Source organism: Dermacentor andersoni, chromosome 1 (genome assembly GCF_023375885.2).
Source record: "Dermacentor andersoni chromosome 1, qqDerAnde1_hic_scaffold, whole genome shotgun sequence".
NCBI classification, from domain to species: domain Eukaryota; kingdom Metazoa; phylum Arthropoda; class Arachnida; order Ixodida; family Ixodidae; genus Dermacentor; species Dermacentor andersoni.
Genome location: NC_092814.1, coordinates 260,247,779 through 260,267,800, shown reverse-complemented (window position 1 = coordinate 260,267,800; position 20,022 = coordinate 260,247,779). Strand labels below are relative to the sequence as shown.

Genomic DNA, 20,022 nt, shown 5'->3' with positions numbered 1-20,022 from the left:
GGAGTCAAATCAGGTGAATGAGGAGGATGCCCCATCACAGTAATGTTTTTGCTGGTCAGAAACGGTTTGACAGATAGGGCCGTATGAGCGGGTGCATTGTCCTGGTGCAACAGCCATCCATCACTCCCCACCTGTGACCTTTCTTTCCTAATTTTTTCACGAAGTCTTTTTAGTACTTCAATGTAGTAGTGTTGATTAACAGTCTGACCACTAGAAACCCACTCAATCATTACAATTCCATTAATGTCGAAGAAGAGAATTAACATTATTCTTGAATTTTGATTTTGACATGCGTGCAAAAAAAATTGGGTCTTGGGGATCCTGGAGACTTCCACTGCATTGACTGGCGCTTACTTTCCGGGTCATATTTAAAAATACATGTCTCATCACATGTTACAACAGATTCCAACAAATTTGGCTCATTTGCAATGCGTTATAACATGTCCAAACACACGTCTTTACGGCACTGTTTTTGGTCAACGGACAGAACTTTTGGAACAACCTTCGCACAAATCTTCCTCATGTGTAATTCGTCCGTTAAAATGCGTCGAACAGCTTCCCTATCCAAGTGAACCAACTCCGCCACTGCACGAACATTTAATCTTCGGTCATCACTGATCACATCACGAACTTTGGCAATGTTTGGGTCTTTAATCGCTGACCTTGGGCGCCCAGCACGTTCATCATCTTCCACGCTGTCTCTTCCCCCTGAAAACCACTTATGCCATTCAAACACACGTGCAAGAGACGAAGTTACATCTCCATAAGCCTCGGTTATTATTTGAAATGTTTCCGTGGCTGATTTCTTAAGTTTCGCAAGAAACTTGATGTTGATTCGCTGTTCAGTTTTTACATCAGACATTATTCCGGCAGAATGCAGTTGCACATGTTCACTCAATGACGCAGCACTCCCTGGGAAACTGGCGTGATCGGTTCCGTCAAAACTAGACGCATGAATAGAGGAGGTGTGTGGGATTACGTCAGCAAAACAGTTGTTGGCAACTCCACTTTTTTTTCAAGCTACACACTTAGTCTCGTTTCTTTTGTGTCACACCTCTTATACCATAACCCTGTTCGCCCAGCTCCGTCGGCAGTCTTGTAATGAGCCAATTACCTCAAAGGAAACCATGATTTTCTCTGAAGGCGCTGCAGCATTCTTCTGACAGTAATGTATGGTCCTTCTCAAACTAACATTCTTAGCCCTGTGCCAGTGGGCACTGCACAGTGGCAGCTCGGAAGCCTCTAAGGAAAAGCTGTGCAGAATTGCTATCCTTGTTCAAAGGTATTAATTCCACACGCGGAGCGAAGCTGCATTATATACGTATAACGCGCTGTCGGCCAAAGCTGAATTTATGTAACATAACGCTCGAACGCCTCGGCAGCGTAAATAAAATAAAGGGAAATTTAAGGAAGCCTCATCGTTAGTTGGGCTTGAACAAAAACTCTACGGCTGTGACCCACTGTACTACTCCACAGCCGCATTCCACGGCGCGCGAGCACAAAAAGAAAGAAAGAAACAAAAGAACTTGGGGTATAACATTAGCTTCCTAATTGACAAGATGGTTTGAGGGAATCACGCTAGTGGTAGCATCAGAAAACGAGAAACTGCTTCTTTCATGTTTGAAATGAAACATGAAAAGAACCCTTGAGTAAGCATAATGGTGTTGCGTTTGTGGTTTACGAGAGCCATAAAGCGAAGCGTACTGACGGGTATTATTTTGAAGAGCATTAGTATTTTTTCCTATTGTTATTGAATAAATGACGGCTAAAATGCGCAGCACCTCATGATGTTTGGTCTTGTATTTTTTGTGTCTGTTTTATTTGCACTACAACGACTCCACCATGTGGACTGCCGAAGTCTTTGTCTTCGGGTTCGTTGGTTATGGTGAAGCACTTCAACTTTGAACTGGCTTGCATTGAGCGTAGGCGCTTCTCACGGAACTCGCTACTTGATCCTGAAAGAAAGAAAGAAATCATGTGTAACTTTGCGTAGATGAAACACTTGTCATTCAGCATTCAACGCTTTCTGCACAATAGTACTGTAGTATAGTGTACCGCCCCGCAACCTAATTTAAACAAATATTAAATATTTTTATGTTCATCTCGGTGTATTTCTTAATTCATTTTTTACACCTTCCATACAGCACTGTCTATCATACACGTTGTATAATTAGGTCGTGGCTTACATACTCTTATGCTCTACTGTACTTTCGTATTTCTTATAGTGCTTGTCTTTGACTTAGCTTGTGTTATACAATTTATTTCTCTGTTTAAGTCCTTCAATAAAAAATCGCAGCTGTCTTTCTGACATTACAAATGTATTTGTTTTATTGACGTCATAGAAGGATATGCTGGCGCACAAGTACGGTGCCGGCTACTTCTCGGCTCTAAAAAACGTAAACAAGTGATATATATATATATATATATATATATATATATATATATATTTATTGTTTTGTCCAGTTGTGCACATGGTTTGGTAGCAGAAAGATCAGAAGAACAGTTGATGCACACAGGACAAGGTTATCACATAGCATGCAGTCAAAACAACACCATGATGTTACAAAGAAACTATCAAAGGAGCACAACTGGGAACAACAATATGACATAACATAGTGACACTAAAGAAATAGTCAAACCGATAATGCGAACCGCAATAAATCACACATACGCAGCGAGAGTAGAAATAATGAACGCTTTTATAATCAAGACCTTTTTTTTAGGTTCGTTAGTAACGCCCAACAATGCCACTCCCTTGAAGAAAATTAGTTTAAAGGTGTATAAGCGGCCCTTTTGCATGACTCTTGTTTGCCAAGATCCCAATAATTTCTTTAGACTGGGTGGTCTACGGTCTAATGTGATTAAAAACAACATAACTCTCTGTCTTAGTGTGTCATAATGTAGACATACTAAAAGAAGGTGATATGGTTCTCCGTCAACAAAGCCACACTAACACTGGGGAACTTCACTGTCGAGTTCTGCGCAAAACGTGTTTTGTGTAGGCGGTCCCAAGGCCATAATCGATGAATTAGCGTTTCTATGTAAATTTAATGGAATGCTGAAATGAACAAGCCGATCGTTATATAATAGATCAAGACTCTAGGAATTTTTGTCAAACCATGTCTTTCTACGTATATTGAAAATGTTGGTTTTAGAATACAGCGCACTTATATTATTATTATTATTATTATTATTATTATTATTATTATTATTATTATTATTATTATTATTATTATTATTTTGTTGTCGATCGTCAGTAATAATGTTATCATTGATACAGGGAAAATGCGGCATCTATCCGTTCGTAGCAATTGCTACAAAGGAAACCGATACGGGTTCCTCGAATTACTTCTCTCCAACTTGCGAGGTTCCGCAGAACTATTACGTCAAATTTTATTATTATTTGATGATCACATAACATATGTACTCTTTCTTCCTGCTAGTTCATGTATGTATATCCGCCTTTTTTCATGTAACACTTACCATATGCTTGGTGTCCTGACGTCCAGAAATTTCGATCAATATTATTTTTGTATGTTATATGTTATGTAATTGACATACTTCTTGTACTCAGCCAAATGTGGCAGACGCTTCACCGGCTGTGTACGTATTTTATGCCAATTCTCGCGGGCGCCAGTACCAAGATCAACAGGTTTTTCCTGGACATGATAATAAAGTCGCTCTATTTATTTATTTATTTATTTATTTATTTATTTATTGATTGATTGATTGGTTGATTGATTGATTGTGATTGCGGTGGTGGTTCTTTAAGCATGTAGGTCACGGCAACGTTGGAGAGGGGAAAGACTCAAATACTCAAAGCTATTGATTAACGCTGTGCAAAGCCATTTCTAGAGCAAAACAGACGGGTGCTATAACACGTACTCACCGAGAACACTGTCGTCAGCACGGCGCCCTAAGGGAGACAAAACATAACGTTAATTCTATTGCTTTTACTGGTCATCTTAAAAACGAAATACACATACCAGTAGCTTTCGCATCAAACGAAAGCTACCCGATAAATGACTGTGCCTTATCACAACTCCTACGCTTCTTGCCTCATTGACAAATCCATGTCCTGGACATGGCAAAACACTCAGTTCTCATATTTTTTTTTTAGTATTATTGAGAAGATTAGCGAGGAAACGTAGCCACCAGAATAGCATGTCGGCTACTGCTTGTCATGTGAGAACTGTAGAAGTATAAGGCATAAAAACACATAATAAAATGTCGCAAACACAGAAATACACAGAAGGCGCAAGATGGTACAACAGAGGAAACACACAACCTATAAGGTGCTGGAAACACTACACATACACAAAACACAAAATGTCACAAGAGAGAAGGAAATGAGAGCTACAAAGCTCTGCCTTAAAAAAATAGGGCCTGGGAACAGTCTCTCCTCAATATAATAAATATTTGGGCGTATTTATTATGGACACGTAACGCCTCTTGCATACTCCAGATCGCGTTCGTAATAGTAACCCTAAAGTGAGCAAACTTGTCCGAACAAAGTTTGGTCACATTGGTTAAAATTAAATATTATTATTTTAGTAAATAAATGTACTTCAAGTAAAATTAGTACATTCAATTAGACATACTGCAGCAATACTATTATAGGTCGCACAATTTGCGTTAATTCCTTTCTTTATCGGTGGCCGAATAACACCACTACCCTCTCCTGCCGCTAATACATAATTTTATTCACGCACAAAATGAAAATTAAATTCTGGGGTTATACACGCCAAAACCATGATCATATTATGAGGCACATGATAATGGGGGGAGGGGGGGGACTTTGGTTTAATTCTTTAGGGAGTACCTAAATCTAAGTACACGAGCGTTTGTGCACTTCACCCCCATCAAAATGCGACCGTCCAAGACGGAATCACATCTGCGAACTTAAGCTCAGTAGCGCAACGTCATAGACTCGGGGCTACTGCGGAGAGCACTCATGCACAACCACTAAGTGAATATGAGCTAGAAGTTCTCGAACTCAGGCTCTTAAAAGCTTCTGCAGCAGAATGCATTTATAACCGCATCGTCCCATCCTGCCATTTGTTTGGTCGTTCACCGCAAATACAACTACGCTCTAGCATTGAATGCAATACTCACTGCAGTCATTCATTAAAACCTCATAATGACTAACTAGTGTTCAAGTGATGGTACATAGCTCTAGTGTTAATTATACACCCATTGCCGAACAAAAGGCGGGGCTAAACTGGTTTCCTTAGGTATGCCGCATGCTTAAGCTTTATAAAATGAGTTGAAGTTGAAAGTTAGGGTCGAGAGAGTGCAAGCGTGAGCTGGTGAAACCCGGTGAATTCCGTCGTAGAAATGTGCGGTGGCGAGCGAGTGAGTGAAGTTGCCGCGTAGAATCCATTCCGCACTATCCCGTCGCGAATCAAAGCGTCACATGCACAAATGCCTATTGATTCGTAATAGGAACGGTGAATAGCTCAGCGTGCACTTTGTACGGGTGTGATGAGACTCTGTGTTCTGTGTCACCGCCCGTCCTTTGACGCTCAGCAATGCGCTCTACAACCTAGACTCAGTCTGTTAGACAATAGAGCGCTCTCGGTGGTAAAGATCCTAGGACCATGGCCTATGCATTCTTGCAAGCAAAGGGCTACAAATGCTCTTCTGCACTTCTTGAAGGCTACTGGACTTTACGAACGCTTATGACAGTGTGCATTACTCTGGAATTGCGTTCGCAATGACTGACCATTTGATAATTATCTACTCCTTCTTTTCAATTTATCCTTCCCCATTTCCCCATCCCAAAGTGTAACGTAGCCAACTGGGCACGTACTTGGTTAACTTCCCATCCTTTCCCTCTTTGTTTTTCTCTCTTTCTCCCTCGTAGAAGATGAGGACTTAATAATCCCCAGGTTATGACATTGAACGGTAGCTTCAGCACTCTTTGCGTAAAAAGGTTGCCTGGCGTTGTACACATGCTTATGATTTGAGCTCCAAATGTTGTTGACGAGAATTATTTAGTGCGAATTTGAACGGTTCGTTCTTGCAGCAAAAATGATTGCTTCAGCCTGCACAGACCTTCAATGGAAACTAAGTTTCTTCAACAAAGCTCTTTTTAATTGTATTCCTCACGAATAATGAACTGAATTGTCAGCATCAGCACCAATGGTGTTTATGGTAACAAACCAGGAGCTAGAAACAGATGACGACTGTCAGCATCTATCGCACAGGTATGACTCACACTTCGCATCAGCCAAAATAAACAAGCGCCAGGCGTAGTATTTCAATATGAAGCTTCATATAAGTTAACATGCAACAATATTACACTTCCTCGAGTTTGAGCAATAAGCACTTACGAAGTCCACTCCAGCCTCGCACTGCTTCTTAAAGATGTCGTACACACGGTCCGTCTTGTCGCCGATGACTTCCTTTACTGTTGCCTTGAACTGCGTAAATAGTCGCGCTTTAGAAAACTGCGCATATTAATAGTCAATGAAGTCGCTTAAACATCTGTCATCAATGAACCTGGGCTCTGATACCCAAAGTAAAGCAAAAATTGTTCATTAATTTTTATTTGTATGCTCATTTGTCAATTCTTCCATTCACTAAAATTAATCAATGGCTGAATGAGTCATTCTTACCTCTGGGTTGACGTGATCTCCCATGCACTTCAAAAATGCCTTGAATTCTTCGTTGCTCAAAGCTATGAACCAACGAAAAAAAAGGAGAGAAAATTCAGTACCCATTCCACCCTGTGAAGGTAGTTGGACCGCGAAGCTGTGAGGGGACCACCGCCTACGATATGGCGACAAGACGAACAGTAAACCTTGGCAAACATATTATTTGGTAACAGTCGTCACCACTGCATTGTGGTCACTGTGATATACGGCTACATTTAAAGTTTCGACCGCAGAGACGTGCTTTGGCAACGTAAGATCAATGCACGTTCCATGTGTGGTTGTTGGCCGAGTGACATCGGTGAAGCACATCAAGGTAAACCCATCGGCGACGAACTGGACAAACCACCTGTTTTGTGGCTTGGCGGACGGCGCAACGAGTTAAAGCACATCAAAAATGCTCGGATTGATGCCAAATTTGTCAGGCAGCTTTGTGTAAACATAGTCAATTAATGGAATTGAAAAGAAAATTCGGTACATTTCGTTTAGGATGGAAATCGAACCCGGGTCTCTAGGAGCGAGACGGGCATGCTACCCCGATGCCACGGTGGTTCCACGACTTTCAGTTGCTTAGAGGGGTATGAGCTACTGCTGATGATGACAGTTTTTGCTCGCACTTTTCTTTCCGCAGACACGACTGCGCCGTTGGGGGGTAGCGGTAAACAGCTTGGCTGTAAAAAGGGTACGTCTTTCCTGTCTCCATAGCATAATAATTCTAATGCAGCCAAGGAACCTGTTCGTACAGCCACGTTTTACACATCAGGAGCATTCAGTGCAGTACACAGCGAGTACAGTTGTTTAGGAAAGGTAGAGGGACACTGAAAGCCGGTGGTGCTAGTGCGAAATTAGATATATTTGTTGAAAACCGGAAAAAGCAGCGAAGTTCCATGAAATACGGAAACGAAATGGTTAAGAAAAAGAATGCAAATCTCTTCATTCGTGTATATATATATATATATATATATATATATACATATATATATATATATATATATATATATATATATATATATATATATATATATATATATATATAATAAACGAGAAGAAAGGGGGTTAACCGAGGGTCCCGATTTTTCTTCGTCATATCGTAAGAAGCCAACATCCACTTTATTTTCCGTTAATTCATCGTTTCTTTATTTTTCATTTATTAAGCACAAGTAATTTCCCCTTGTTGTCCGTGGTGTCAGTGTTTGTTGGTTTCTTACGAGATGACTATATATATATATATATATATATATATATATATATATATATATATATATATATATATATATATATATATATATGCGTGCGTGCGTGCGTGTGTGTGTGTGTGTGTGTGTGTGTGTGTGTGTGTGTGCAGATGTAAAACGATTCCAGAGAGAGAAAGTCAATTCTTGGCTACTTGGCAAGTGAGGGCGACACTGACGCCGCAAGTACAGTGGCATAACTTGTTACATGTTTAGCACATCGTGCTATAAGACAACGTTCCTGACTATACTGAGGCACGTAGTCTTATCGCATGGTGTGCAGGCGAGAAGTTAAAAAGCATTATGGGGTTTTACGTGCCAAAACCACTTTCTGATTATGGGGCACGCCGTAGTGGAGGACTCCGGAAATTTCGACCACCTGGGATACTTTAACGTGCGCCTCAATCTAAGTACACGGGTGTTTTCGCGCCCATCGAAATGCGGCCGCCGTGGCCGGGATTCCATCCCGCTACCTCGTGCTCAGCAGCCCAACACCATAGCCACTGAGCAACCACGGCGGGTAGTGCAGGATGTAGAAGTGTTTGATAGGGTAAAGGGAAGTTACCATAGGTTAGTGAGGTCTAGGAATTCTCTTAAACTGAAGAGAGAAAGGGTAAAATTAGTCAAGAAGAAACAAGTCAACCTATAAGCAGTGCGGGTAAAAGCAGATGAATTCAGGCTGCTGTTCGCGAACAAATATGCCTATTTAGAACAGGACCAGCAACATAACATACAGTTAATTAATGAAACTATAACTATAGGCTCATTTCAGGAGCCGGAATTGAAGTGAGCGGTAAGGCACCAAGGCAATCAGTAGGTGATCCTACTGGTTGCCTACTGGTACAAGGTGATCCAACTGGTCCTACCTAAAGTGATCAAGTACGCAAGTGATCAGATAGAATACGCCGAACTGTGAGAACTGATCAACAAGAAGAAAGTAAGGGATATTCGATATTGTAAGGTGGGAAAGAATAAGGAATCAGTAAAAATGGCCGCAGCATGAAATCAGTGAAGAGAAAACTTGACATAGGACATGCCATGATGTATGCACGGAAAGATAAGCCGCGTAATATCATCAGCAATTTCGAAGCTATAGTAAAAGCAGCGCAATAATTCTATACTAACCTGTACATTACCCAGAGCAGCCACGATATCTCCATTTGAAATAGTAATGAACAGATTACAGAGGCTCCTTTTATAACTAGCAGCTATGAAGTCAGAAGGGCCTTGCAAGACATGAAACAGAGTAAAATGGCAGGAGAAGATGGAATAACAGTCAATTTAATCAAAGATGGAGGATATATTATGCTTAAGAGCTTGCGGCCGTTTATACGCAATGCCTCACAACTTCAAGTGTACCAGAGAGCTGGAAGAATGCCAAGAGCATACTAAGCCATAAGAAGGGAGACATTAAAGAATTGAAGAATTATAGGTCCATTAGCTTGCTTTCAGTAATGTATAAAATATTCAAGATAATTTCCAATAGAATCAGGGCAACACTTGACTTCAATCAACCAAGAGAAAAGGCTGGCTTCAGGACGGGATATTCTGCAATGGATCACATCCATGTCATCACTGGAATGATCGAAAAATCTGCGGTCTACAGTCAACTTCTCTATATGGCTTTCATAAATCATGAAAATGTGTTTGATTCAGTTGAAATACCAGTAGTCATAGAGGCATTGATTAATTAAGGAGTGCACTGCAGGAGGCATACGCGAATATCTTGGCAAATATCTGCGATGATCCCACAGCTACCTTGGTTCTGCACAAGAAAATTAGAAAGTTACCTATCAAGAAAAGCCTCAAGCAAGGAGACACAATTTCTCTAATGATATTCACTGCATGTTTAGCAGTATTCAAGCTATTAGACAGGAAAAGAGTAGGAGTGAGAATCAACGGAAAGTATCTCAGCAACCTTCGGCTTGCAGATGACATTTTCCTGTTGAGCAACACTGGGGACTAATTACAACAAATAATTGAGGACCTTAACCGAGAAAGTGTAAGAGTGGTGTTGAATATTAATATGCAGAAGACAAAGATACAAAGATAATGTTCGATAGACTGGCAAGGGAACAAGCATTCAGGACCGCCAGTCAACCTCTAGAATGTGTACAGGAGTACGTTTATCAACGTCAAGAAAACTCACAGAAGAATAAAAATGAGTTGAAGTGCATACGACAGACATTACCAGATCATAACTGGGCGCTTACGACTGTTGTTGAAAAGCAAAGTGTGCACTCACTGCATTCTACCGGTGCTCAAATATGGGAGAAGAACTTAGAGGTTAACAAAGAAGCCCGAGAACAAGTTAAGGCCCGCGCAAAGAGCGATGGAACGAAAAAAGTCGCAGCTTCGCCGGAAAGACGAAGCATAGATTGCGATAGCAAATTAGCAGACAGCTATACGAAATGAGAATAGTAGCTTTATCGGCTGTATAAACTCGTATAGATTTGCTCACTAAACAAACACGGTGTCACGCGCACACAGGCAAACAAAAGCCCATCCCACTCGATGACCGCGTACCCTCGCTGTCAAAACGCGAAGAGTGGCCGCAGCAACGAATGAATTGGCCATCGTGCTGCCTCTCGCTTCAATGCGAACTATAGAACGGCGAGTACACGGCGTACACGAAGCTATCAGCACTTGAGGCACTCTGTCCTCATAGCAGATCGCTCCATACGTAGCCGCCGGAGGAGTAGAACACGCTCTCCTTCCATCTACCCAACCCGGTGCCTTGCTGGAAGACGGCACACTACCTCCCTGCTTTCCTCCCTTGCGAGCGCGAGATTGAGCCACCGTCGTCGGCTCACTCTCACACGCTTTCATTAGCACATACGTAATACGGCTCGCGGCGACGTTGTTATCGCACTTGAACTTTATACGGATCATCACGGTGACGGCGGAAATGTGCCTAGAGTGTCCATACAATTGCTATCGCAATAAAATGTTAAGCGTAACGTTAAAAGACAGGAAGAGGGCGGTGTATATCAGAGCTAATGGGGATAGCCGACGTTCTATAGCTGACAATAACAGAAAAAAATGGAGCTGGGCAGCCCATGTAATGCGTAGAGTAGATAACCGGCGGACCACTATAGTTATCGAATGGGTACCAAGTGGAGAGAAGCGCAGTCGTGGACGGCAGAAAATTTAGTGGGGTGATGAAATTAGGAAATTTGCAGGGACAAGTTGGAAACAGCTAGCGCAAGACAAGATCGCTGAGAGAGGCCTTCATCCTACAGCGGACATAAAAAAATAAGCTGATGATGATGATGCTACGCTACGCTGTAAAACAGGGACTATTGTTCTTTGATTGTTGTGTTCATATAGGAGGTCTATATAGGTTCTTTGCGTCCGAACAAAAGTTACAACTAGCTCATTGCAGAAGTGTTCGTATTGGTATTGCTCATGCTGAAATTTACTCTTGAAGGATACAAGCGGATGTACTGTCTTAAAAAAACGGGTAACAGCCATTTACCTCAAACAAGAGAAACATATTTGATGATGTAAGTAATTAATCAAAACAAAGATACGAAACTGGTCTGACAAAAGGAAAATGACAACTGTTTGTCTGCCGATGAAGCTTAGTAAATCATTTTCCAGATACTCGTGGCAAACTCTACCGCATTCGCACGAATATCTAGTTAAAGACAGGTTATCAAGATAATAGTAATAATAAACAGAATAGGAAGAATAATAATAAGAGGCAAGCGTCTCACAGCACAGCTCGCTTCCACCAGAAGCCTCAGCAAGGAAAGCTCCGGCTAGGATGACCCCACACAGAAGCAACACCTTCATCTTCTTGGGAGACCTAAGTTGTTCTCTACGAGAAACAAAGAGCAAGGAAGTCAGACTAGCTAGGAATCGCGCAAAGGCTCGGACGAGAGACGGCTGAATAGAGCTGCGTTGATTGCCCCGGTGAATTTGGTTATATACCAAAGCGCTCTCTCGCGAGTGTCCTTGGCTAGCACGAAAAGCACGCAGTCAGTCTTGACTCTTCCGAACGCGCTTACTTTATTTCTTACCTTTCCGCTTCTGAAGTTCAATGCTTGCGCCACAGCACGCCACGCCATGCCGACGTGTGCACGTAGCAAAAAATAAAAAAAATAAAGAACAAATAAATTAAAAATAAACACACCTCCAAAAAAAAATGCGCTGAATGCAAAACTGTCAGTGTCTTTAGGCCAAGATCAGCCGCAGAGTCGTGTAACAAGAAGCTTCCGCACAACGCTTACCTATATGACTCAGCCTTCTTATGTTCCGTTTTTGTTCGTGTCTGAATCCAATCGCGCACCTTTGTCCAAATATCACTGCCACGTTCCGCTTTCAGGGGCATTGCGTGTCGCAACTCATCCCGCCCCCCTTTCCCCTAACGTCTTCGCTGAAGCTTGTTGAAGCGGACGGCTTCGTGGTGTCACAAGCGCCTGTCGCGCTGTTCTCTGCGCTGGCGCAATGCTCCTTTCAATGTCAGCCGGCCCACGCTTCTCCTAGCGAACTTCCCCATCCCGAAGACATGAAAATTTTGCTGCAGCTTGCTTGCTTTCTAGTGAAAACTCTCTCCCTTAGATTACAAGTGGTGATTAAGAGCTGTGTCTCTTCTTCCGCGACAAAAATTTCATTGTAATCAAAAAAGGACACATCGTGACACTAGTGGCAGTTAACACCTTGAACATCGTTAATTTCCAACTTAGGCTTAACGGGCAAACTTTGATGTTAGTGAAAGAGCATAAATTTCTTGGAGTTATTCTTGACCGCCAACTTACATGGGCTTCACACATCCACGCAATTGAAAAACAGACCAATGCAGTAATAAACGTACTTCGGCAACTCGCAGGCACAACGTGGGTGGGATCACTCTCTTCGCTACTACAAGTTCATAACGCACTCATAAAACAAAAAATTGCTTACTCGGCATCTGTTCTCCATGGTTTATCGCAAACTTCTGAGGAATGTCTTCAACGTTTACTAGCAAGGAGGCTGCGAGTGTGTCTTGGGGTTCCGCAGGCTACCTCGAGTTCTTTAGTAATTGCTGAAGCTCGTCACCCCCCATTTCCAGTCATACGAACGGTTGAAACATGCCGACATATTTATCGCATCTTAACCCAACACGAGAAGCATCCATTAAACCTCGCGCTCACCGAAAGAAACAAAAGCAAAATTCACGATGTTGTTCGAGAACGTAAAGCATTATTACCAAGATTTGAATTATGCAACGTGGATGTTAGTTACCCTCCCTGGATGTTAACATACCCTAAAATAGAGTTATCGGTTGACGGGATTATATCTAAGAGAGACATGCTCATAGTAGCCGCACAGCAACTGGCACTCTTCCAAATTTACTCATTATACCCCCAGTACATCCACGTTTATACAGATGGTTCGTGTCATAAAAATTCCTCGACTTCAGCATTCGTCATTCCATATTTAGCGCTAGAGCAAACATTTAAATTATCCCGGGAGACATCTTCCACCACGGCAGAACTATTTGCAATCCTGTGTGCTTTGCGTTTCATAACTTTAGAAAAACATTCGCAAAAATGGGTTATCTTTAGCGATTCGCAAGCCGCTCTCACATTACTACAGAGCAATAAGAAATATTCTTTGAACACTTCGATATTGTATGAGACGCTAAAAGAACTTACAAAAGCAAGCGCAATGAACCACGTAATTGCATTTCAGTGGATTCCTGAGCACTGCAATAATCCTGGTAATACTGCAGCGGACACAGCTGCGAATCGAGCGCACAATAACGCAGAGACAACCAATCTTCCCCTATTTCGTAGTGAAGTCCGTCTGATCCTGAGACAGATTTCTTGTCGTCTCAGCAAAACTCCCTGGTTTGACCAGCAAACTAAAAACTCGGAGTTATACTCTATAGACCCATGTATAAACTTATCAATACCGGAAACTCTAAGAGACAACAGAAAATTTGAAACTTTGGTACACCGGCTGCGTCTTGGTACTGCATTTACGAAACACTTCTTGTACAGAATAAAACGTGTCTCTAGTCCGCAGTGTTCTTGTGGCCATCCAGACGAAGATGTGCATCATCTTCTTCTCGAGTGCTCGAAATACAATACACAAAGAACGGTACTGCAAGCTCATTTGTCTATATTAGACAGAAGACCATTCACTCTAAAAAAGATACTTGGCTCATGGCCAACTGCGGGCCTTCAAAAAAAAGCGCTTCTTGCTCTGAAAAAGTTTTTAAGAGGACACCAACATTTTGGGAAAATATTAAGTATTGGATGATCCGAATACGCTAAATGCGTTACATAAACGTCGTTCGTGGTTCATAGTTGGTTTATGTGGTGATCGCAACTTTTACGCAATATCTGTAATTCTGTCCTGTACTTGGAGTGTATTACAAGTGTTGTGTGTTTTGGCTGTTCAAAACATCGGACTTTATATATGCGTACGTGGACTGAACTAATGCACAGAACTTTGCGACTCATGTACTGTTGGACTGCATATCTTTTATTGATCCGGTGTTCTACTGAGTGTTATATTTAGTGTAGCTATTCTCCCTTATTGCGTAAATTTGTTTCGTCTGCCAAGTGACAAGGGGTAGGCGGTGCCACCACATAAAGGCGCCAACCTCTCCTAACATTCACTTCAATAAAAAAAGAAAAGATCCTTGTACTTGATACCGATACTTAAAGAAATGGACTACGCTGTTGCCCGAAAATCAACACTGAATCAGAGTCAACATTCGTCCGTGTTCAAATCAGAACACAATCGGAACACTTTTCAGCAGTTCTCCCTCCGGCCTGCATGTTGATTCTATGTTTATCAACACTGCGAAATTTTTTGGCCGCATACCTCGTAAACGATGCGCGATAACAGTAGCACAGTGTTAATAGAGGGCTACAACATGTAAAGCGAGCTTTTTTATTTATTACGTTTCTATACTTGCAAGCCCTTCAAACGTTCACATGAAGTAAATAGCTAACCATCAAAAAACCGACTTGGAAAGAGCAGTACAAAGAATCGCTAGAACAGACAATGCGAGTGTGTTACTCTTTCCGGGGTAAGATTGCTTTTATTTGACAGAACACGATGTCTTACTAGGGTAAAACTTCGAAGACGAAGACTTCTCCTTGTTGATATTTTGCTGCATAATCTGCTGTACGATAAGATAGACAAAGAAGGAATTCGCATCCACGAGTGCTGGAAGGCAAGCGCTAAATTATCGGATCAAATGATCCGATGGCGTCTGTTGGGCACCTTGTATGAATTCCGCAGCTTTTGGTAGCATTTCCGCACATTCCAAGCATATATATATATATATATATATATATATATATATATATATATATATATATATATATATATATATATATATATGTGTGTGTGTGTGTGTGTGTGTGTGTGTGTGTGTGTGTGTGTGTGTGTGTGAGTGTGTGTGTGTGTGTGTGTGTGTGCGTGTGTGTGTGTGTGTGTGTGAGTGTGAGTGTGTGTGTGTGAGTGTGTGTGTGTGAGTGTGTGTGTGTGAGTGTGTGTGTGTGAGTGTGAGTGTGAGTGTGTGAGTGTGAGTGTGAGTGTGTGTGTGTGTGTGTGTGTGTGTGTGTGTGTGTGTCTGTCTGTCTGTGTGTGTGTGTTACGCCCCAGCTTAGTGATATATCATCTGCCTCGTATACTGGAGGTACTGGGTTCAAATCCCGGTGCGACCGGACACCTACTGGTTTTTCTAATGGGTTGAGATACCTCCCGGCCTAATGTTGGGATACCTGTGGAGATTCACATCTCAAAAACTGTCCCTATAAAGATTATGTGGCTGAGTAGCATATGGTGCTGCTGGGCGAATTGGTTGAAGTCTAGAGGGTACAAATTAGCGCGACGTGGAAACACAAGACTTAGTAGCAAGGGGTAGAGCTTAGCGCTTGCTCTGTTCATTTCTAAAAAAATTAATTATGGGGTTTTACGTGCCAAAACCACGATCTGACTATGCACGCTGTAGTGTGGGACCCCGGAAATTTTGACCACCAGGAGTTCTTTAACGTGCACCTAAATCTAAGTACGCGGTTGTTTTCGCATTACGTCCCCATCGATATGCGGCCACCGTGGCCGGGATTCGACACCGCGACCTTGTGCTTAGCATCCGAACGCTATAGCCAGTAAGCAACCCACGGCGGGTTGTTCATTCGTACTCCCTCCTACTAAGTCAATGTTTTCGCGTCGCGCTAATGTGTACACCCTTAAGATAATGTGCTGGTCTCTGGGCACCCCTTGGCGTACCACAGACAGCATCTGAAGGGCTGTGGGAGACAGACTAGAGCTGCCGCCAGCTACCTACCAGTAAAATAGTTACACGCGTGCTCCCGGTCAGGTGTTCGGCTTTTATGGTACCTCAATGCTTGGAAAGGGGTGTTTTTCCCCAAGCCGACTGTGTCCTTACTTAATAGCTGCATTGGTACGCCACGTGTGAAGTGGCCCTAACCTCCTTTTTTTTCTGTGTTCATGAGGGTTTAGAGGGGATTTTCCTCCCGCAGGCATCTTTCCCAAGCGTATAATCTCTGAAGAAAGCCGAGTGCCAGACCGGGGTACACTGCTGCCTGTATTGAACGAACCAGTGGGGGCCCCGTTGAGGTGGGAATCGAACTCACAACCAGCCGCAACCGAGGCGAGTGCTCAACCACTAGGCCATGGCTGCTTTTCTTCTTTCTTCGTCCAATAACAATAACACATGATATGATGCAAGAGGCCAAAGGTTCATATGAAAGCAGAGGTGCTCGTTCATATTTTATTTGTGGCTGATTTTACATCATTTGATTATGCAGTAACAGGTATAAGGCCATTTGAAGGAGAGAGAGAGAGAGAAAACAAGGATAGGAAAGGCAGGGAGGTCAATCAGAACAGCATCCGGTTTGCTACCCTTCACTGGGGGTGGGGGAAAGGGGAATAGAAAGAGGAAGAAAGGGAGAGAGTAAGCACTGAGTACGTGTGGGAGGGACACGATACACAAGGACACTATAAACGGTCTCTTAAGCCGGTGCACTTCAAGTACTGCACTAGTGGACGAATCGCTTTTCGAGCCATTGACGGGTGTGGCCCCGGTCCGAGTATCTTTGACTTGGTGAACGGTCTCGAGTCCAGTCGTCGTAATGTTGCGGCCAGAGAGATAGGCGTTGGACATCGTAGCGAGGGCAGGTGAAGGAGATATGTCATTAATTAATGCGTCTGAAGCTTGAAAGGTTTGCAAGAAATTTAGCAAGCTTAGTAAGCGCAAATGTGAGCCCTCCTAGTGCGACAGCAGTATGTCGAAATGGGGATGCGTCATCCGTTTTCTGGTAAGGAAGTATCGGTACATCACAAAACTTGTTGGACCTACGGCAGGACATGTGTGGCAGCAGCTTGGTTTCCACACGCTACTTCCTTGTTACTGCCACAGAGAATGTTTATTGCGAAAGTTGTGTCGGTACATTTGACACGGGATGGGGAAGTAGAGATGGACGACAGCCGTTCGTGCTTGTGGACTAAGATGACACACCCATATGTCAGCCGAACGTTAGAAAAAAAAGTGTGTTCGTAGTCAAAACGAAAAGAAAAAGGAGAAGAAACAGACAGACACCAATGACAGTTTCATTCCCTGAACTCAGTCACTACGAACAGCATCTTTGAGAAGGGTGCCGCGGCTCTCCATCCTGTTTCCTGCAGTCCGATAGCGTGCTTCTTGTCACTTGAGCTTTTACAGGGGGGCGAATTCCTCAATTAATGTGCGGCACTTGGCAATGTGCGAAGAACGCTGTCGCCCACGCCCATGCGTCAAGTCGTGATTATCGCCCCTGCTAAGCCAGGTGCGGGCTCGTTCGCCCCATAAAGTCACCTCCAGTAATTATACTAGAGGAAACTATGGCGCTGCGGTCCTTCAGCCACCGTGGGAACTACTGGTAGTACATTGATATGTCCGGTCTTCGTGCTTGTGGCTTCAGACTTTCTTATGGCTTCGTTTATTGCGCTTTATCTGTCTTTATCGGCCTAAATTTTAAAGCCATCTATACTTTCATAAATGCAGAAGCAATAAGACTCTGCGTACACGCATAATCTCTACTAACTGCCGCGGCTGCGCCTGTCAGGGGGGTCAAAACGAAAAGCGCCAAGCTTCTCAACGCGTCGGCTTGCCCGCTAGAAATTTTTAAGGGTGTTCTATGCCGCTTGTCGACGCAAGCGTCCCTGGCGTTGTGGTTTCAATATCGGGCTCCTGTGCTTAGAGGTCCACTGTTGGAACCCTGCCGTCGGACAATTTTATTAATTTTATTTAATTATTTATGCCGCAGCACTTTGTTGGAAAGGATCAATTTCCAAAGCCACGATGCCGTTTGAAGCCAGGGGGGAAAGTTTAGGCAACACCGCGTACTAACCATCATTCCCAGACTGGCTGAACCACCCTGATTGCAGCTCCCGTAGACAGAAGTGCCAGAGTTTCCTCCAGTAATTATTGCATGAAACTCTGTTCGGCCCACTTCCTAGCTCTTAACGGTTGATCGCAGTAAAACACAGACGTGGACTAGAGGTTATGAAGAGCACGGCTTGAATACGTGTGAACGTTGGCGCATTTCCTCGCAGTAGTGTGCATTATATGTTTTAATAATAATCGTTCGAAATTATTGCAAACGGATGGAAGCATTATAAGCCTGTTTCCTAGCACATAACTGCTGTTTGCAGTGAAACAGCATGTTACGAGGGGCGAATGAAAAGGATCTCTTAGTCAAGACATATTACGGCTGGACAATTACGCGAACACAGGTGGGTTGCCAGAAGCGCACAATACCCTCTGCGACGGCTCAGTGTCAATGGCGTTCTGCTATTGAACACGAGGTCGCAGCTTCGATTCCCCGCCATCGTGGCCACATTACGATGGGGACAGAATGCAAAAACGCGTGCGCACGGTGCTTTGGGTTCACGTTAACGAACCCCAGGTGGACAAACTTCATCTTGAGTCCTCCCCTATAGGGCATCCTTCATTACCCACTGGGAAGTTTGAAGCGTCAAACCCAATAAGTTAACGAAACATACAATTAGAAGCCGCAGTTCTCGTGCTTGTACAAGAGCGGGTGCGCGTTCTTGTCGACTGATTTGCTAGGCGAACTCTCAGTACTTCAGCCCTGTTTCTCATAATATTCTTCAGGTCTGCAGAGGTGAGCCATCTGATTACTCAGAGAGAGGAGGGATTGCAACCAGAATTTAAGATATTATGCTATGCCGTGCACAGAATGTGTGCTCAAGCTGCTTCGTTGAGGCTGATCAAACAATCAAACATTTAGTGTTGTGGTGATACCGCGTGTTCTCAACAGCATGAAAAATGTATATTTTTAAATAATTTCACTTCAGTATACTCTGCAGCAGTCATCCGTTTGAAGCGGAGCTAGTTTTCTGTTACATCCACAAGCGCTCACCGCGAAGAGGCTGGGCAGTCCCGCTGGTGAGTTAATGACAGTAAACATAGGTTTTTAAAGATAATGATCTTTCTATCATCTATTCCTGAATCAGCGGAGGAATTCGGCGAGCCAGCTCTCAACCAAATTTGCAATGTGAAGTTCGGATTCGTAAAAACAAAAAAAATTGAGGTGGTTTCAATGAAAGCGTGATGGTGCGGTAGGGTATAACCGTCCTTATGTAGCACAATTTATGCCTTAAGCATAAATTGCACATTTTAAGTGTAAATAAGCATCAAGCACACTTAAGCATAAAGCACGCTTTAAGCAAGTAAATTATACTTTGGCGGACAATGATTCTCCTGTAAGTGATATTGCAAGAAACAATAGTAGCAAGAATAGAACAGTAAAAATGTTAATAGTGGCCTACTGGGTAAAACGGTAGGCCTAAAAAGATTCGCTCTAAAATCTACAAGAATAAAGTGCAATAAATCCAGTTTGTGCGATCGTGCTTGCCATATGTAGGCTTAGTCTATCGTGCATCGTTGCAAGCAGTCAGTGTGGACACAAGTCAAAGATTTAGGTACCATCTTCTTAAAATCCATGAGTAAATACTATCCAGTAGTGCAACAGCCATGCTCTTGAATGTTCGACTTAAATTTGTGGGAACTTCAGCATCAGGGGATAGAAACGAAATATCCAAGTTGAGATGTTTGTATACCTGGTGCCTTTTTTCTTTTGCGACGTCGCCCTGTTCAC

General features: G+C 42.9%; 1 protein-coding gene across 1 annotated transcript; it reads right to left on the bottom strand.

Annotated features, from left to right (window-relative positions):
- Nucleotides 1-1,777: 1,777 nt before the first annotated feature.
- Nucleotides 1,778-12,433, bottom strand: LOC126548432 (uncharacterized). Its single transcript, XM_050196580.3, has 5 exons — nt 11,608-12,433; nt 6,621-6,682; nt 6,336-6,425; nt 3,890-3,916; nt 1,778-1,955 (listed from the first exon to the last, which is right to left on the bottom strand). The coding sequence occupies exons 1-5, from the start codon at nt 11,684-11,686 to the stop codon at nt 1,896-1,898; spliced, it is 318 nt and encodes a 105-aa protein (XP_050052537.1). The 5' UTR covers nt 11,687-12,433; the 3' UTR covers nt 1,778-1,895.
- Between the last annotated feature and the right edge of the window lie 7,589 nt (nt 12,434-20,022).

Coding starts and splice junctions, on each gene's coding strand:
- LOC126548432 (XM_050196580.3), bottom strand. CDS start 11,686: ATGAAGGTGTTGCTTCTGTGTGGGGTCATCCTAGCCGGAGCTTTCCTT. Junction 6,683..11,607: donor TGGTGGAAGCGAGCTGTGCT/GTGAGACGCTTG, acceptor GTTGGTTCATAG/CTTTGAGCAACGAAGAATTC. Junction 6,426..6,620: donor GAGATCACGTCAACCCAGAG/GTAAGAATGACT, acceptor CTATTTACGCAG/TTCAAGGCAACAGTAAAGGA.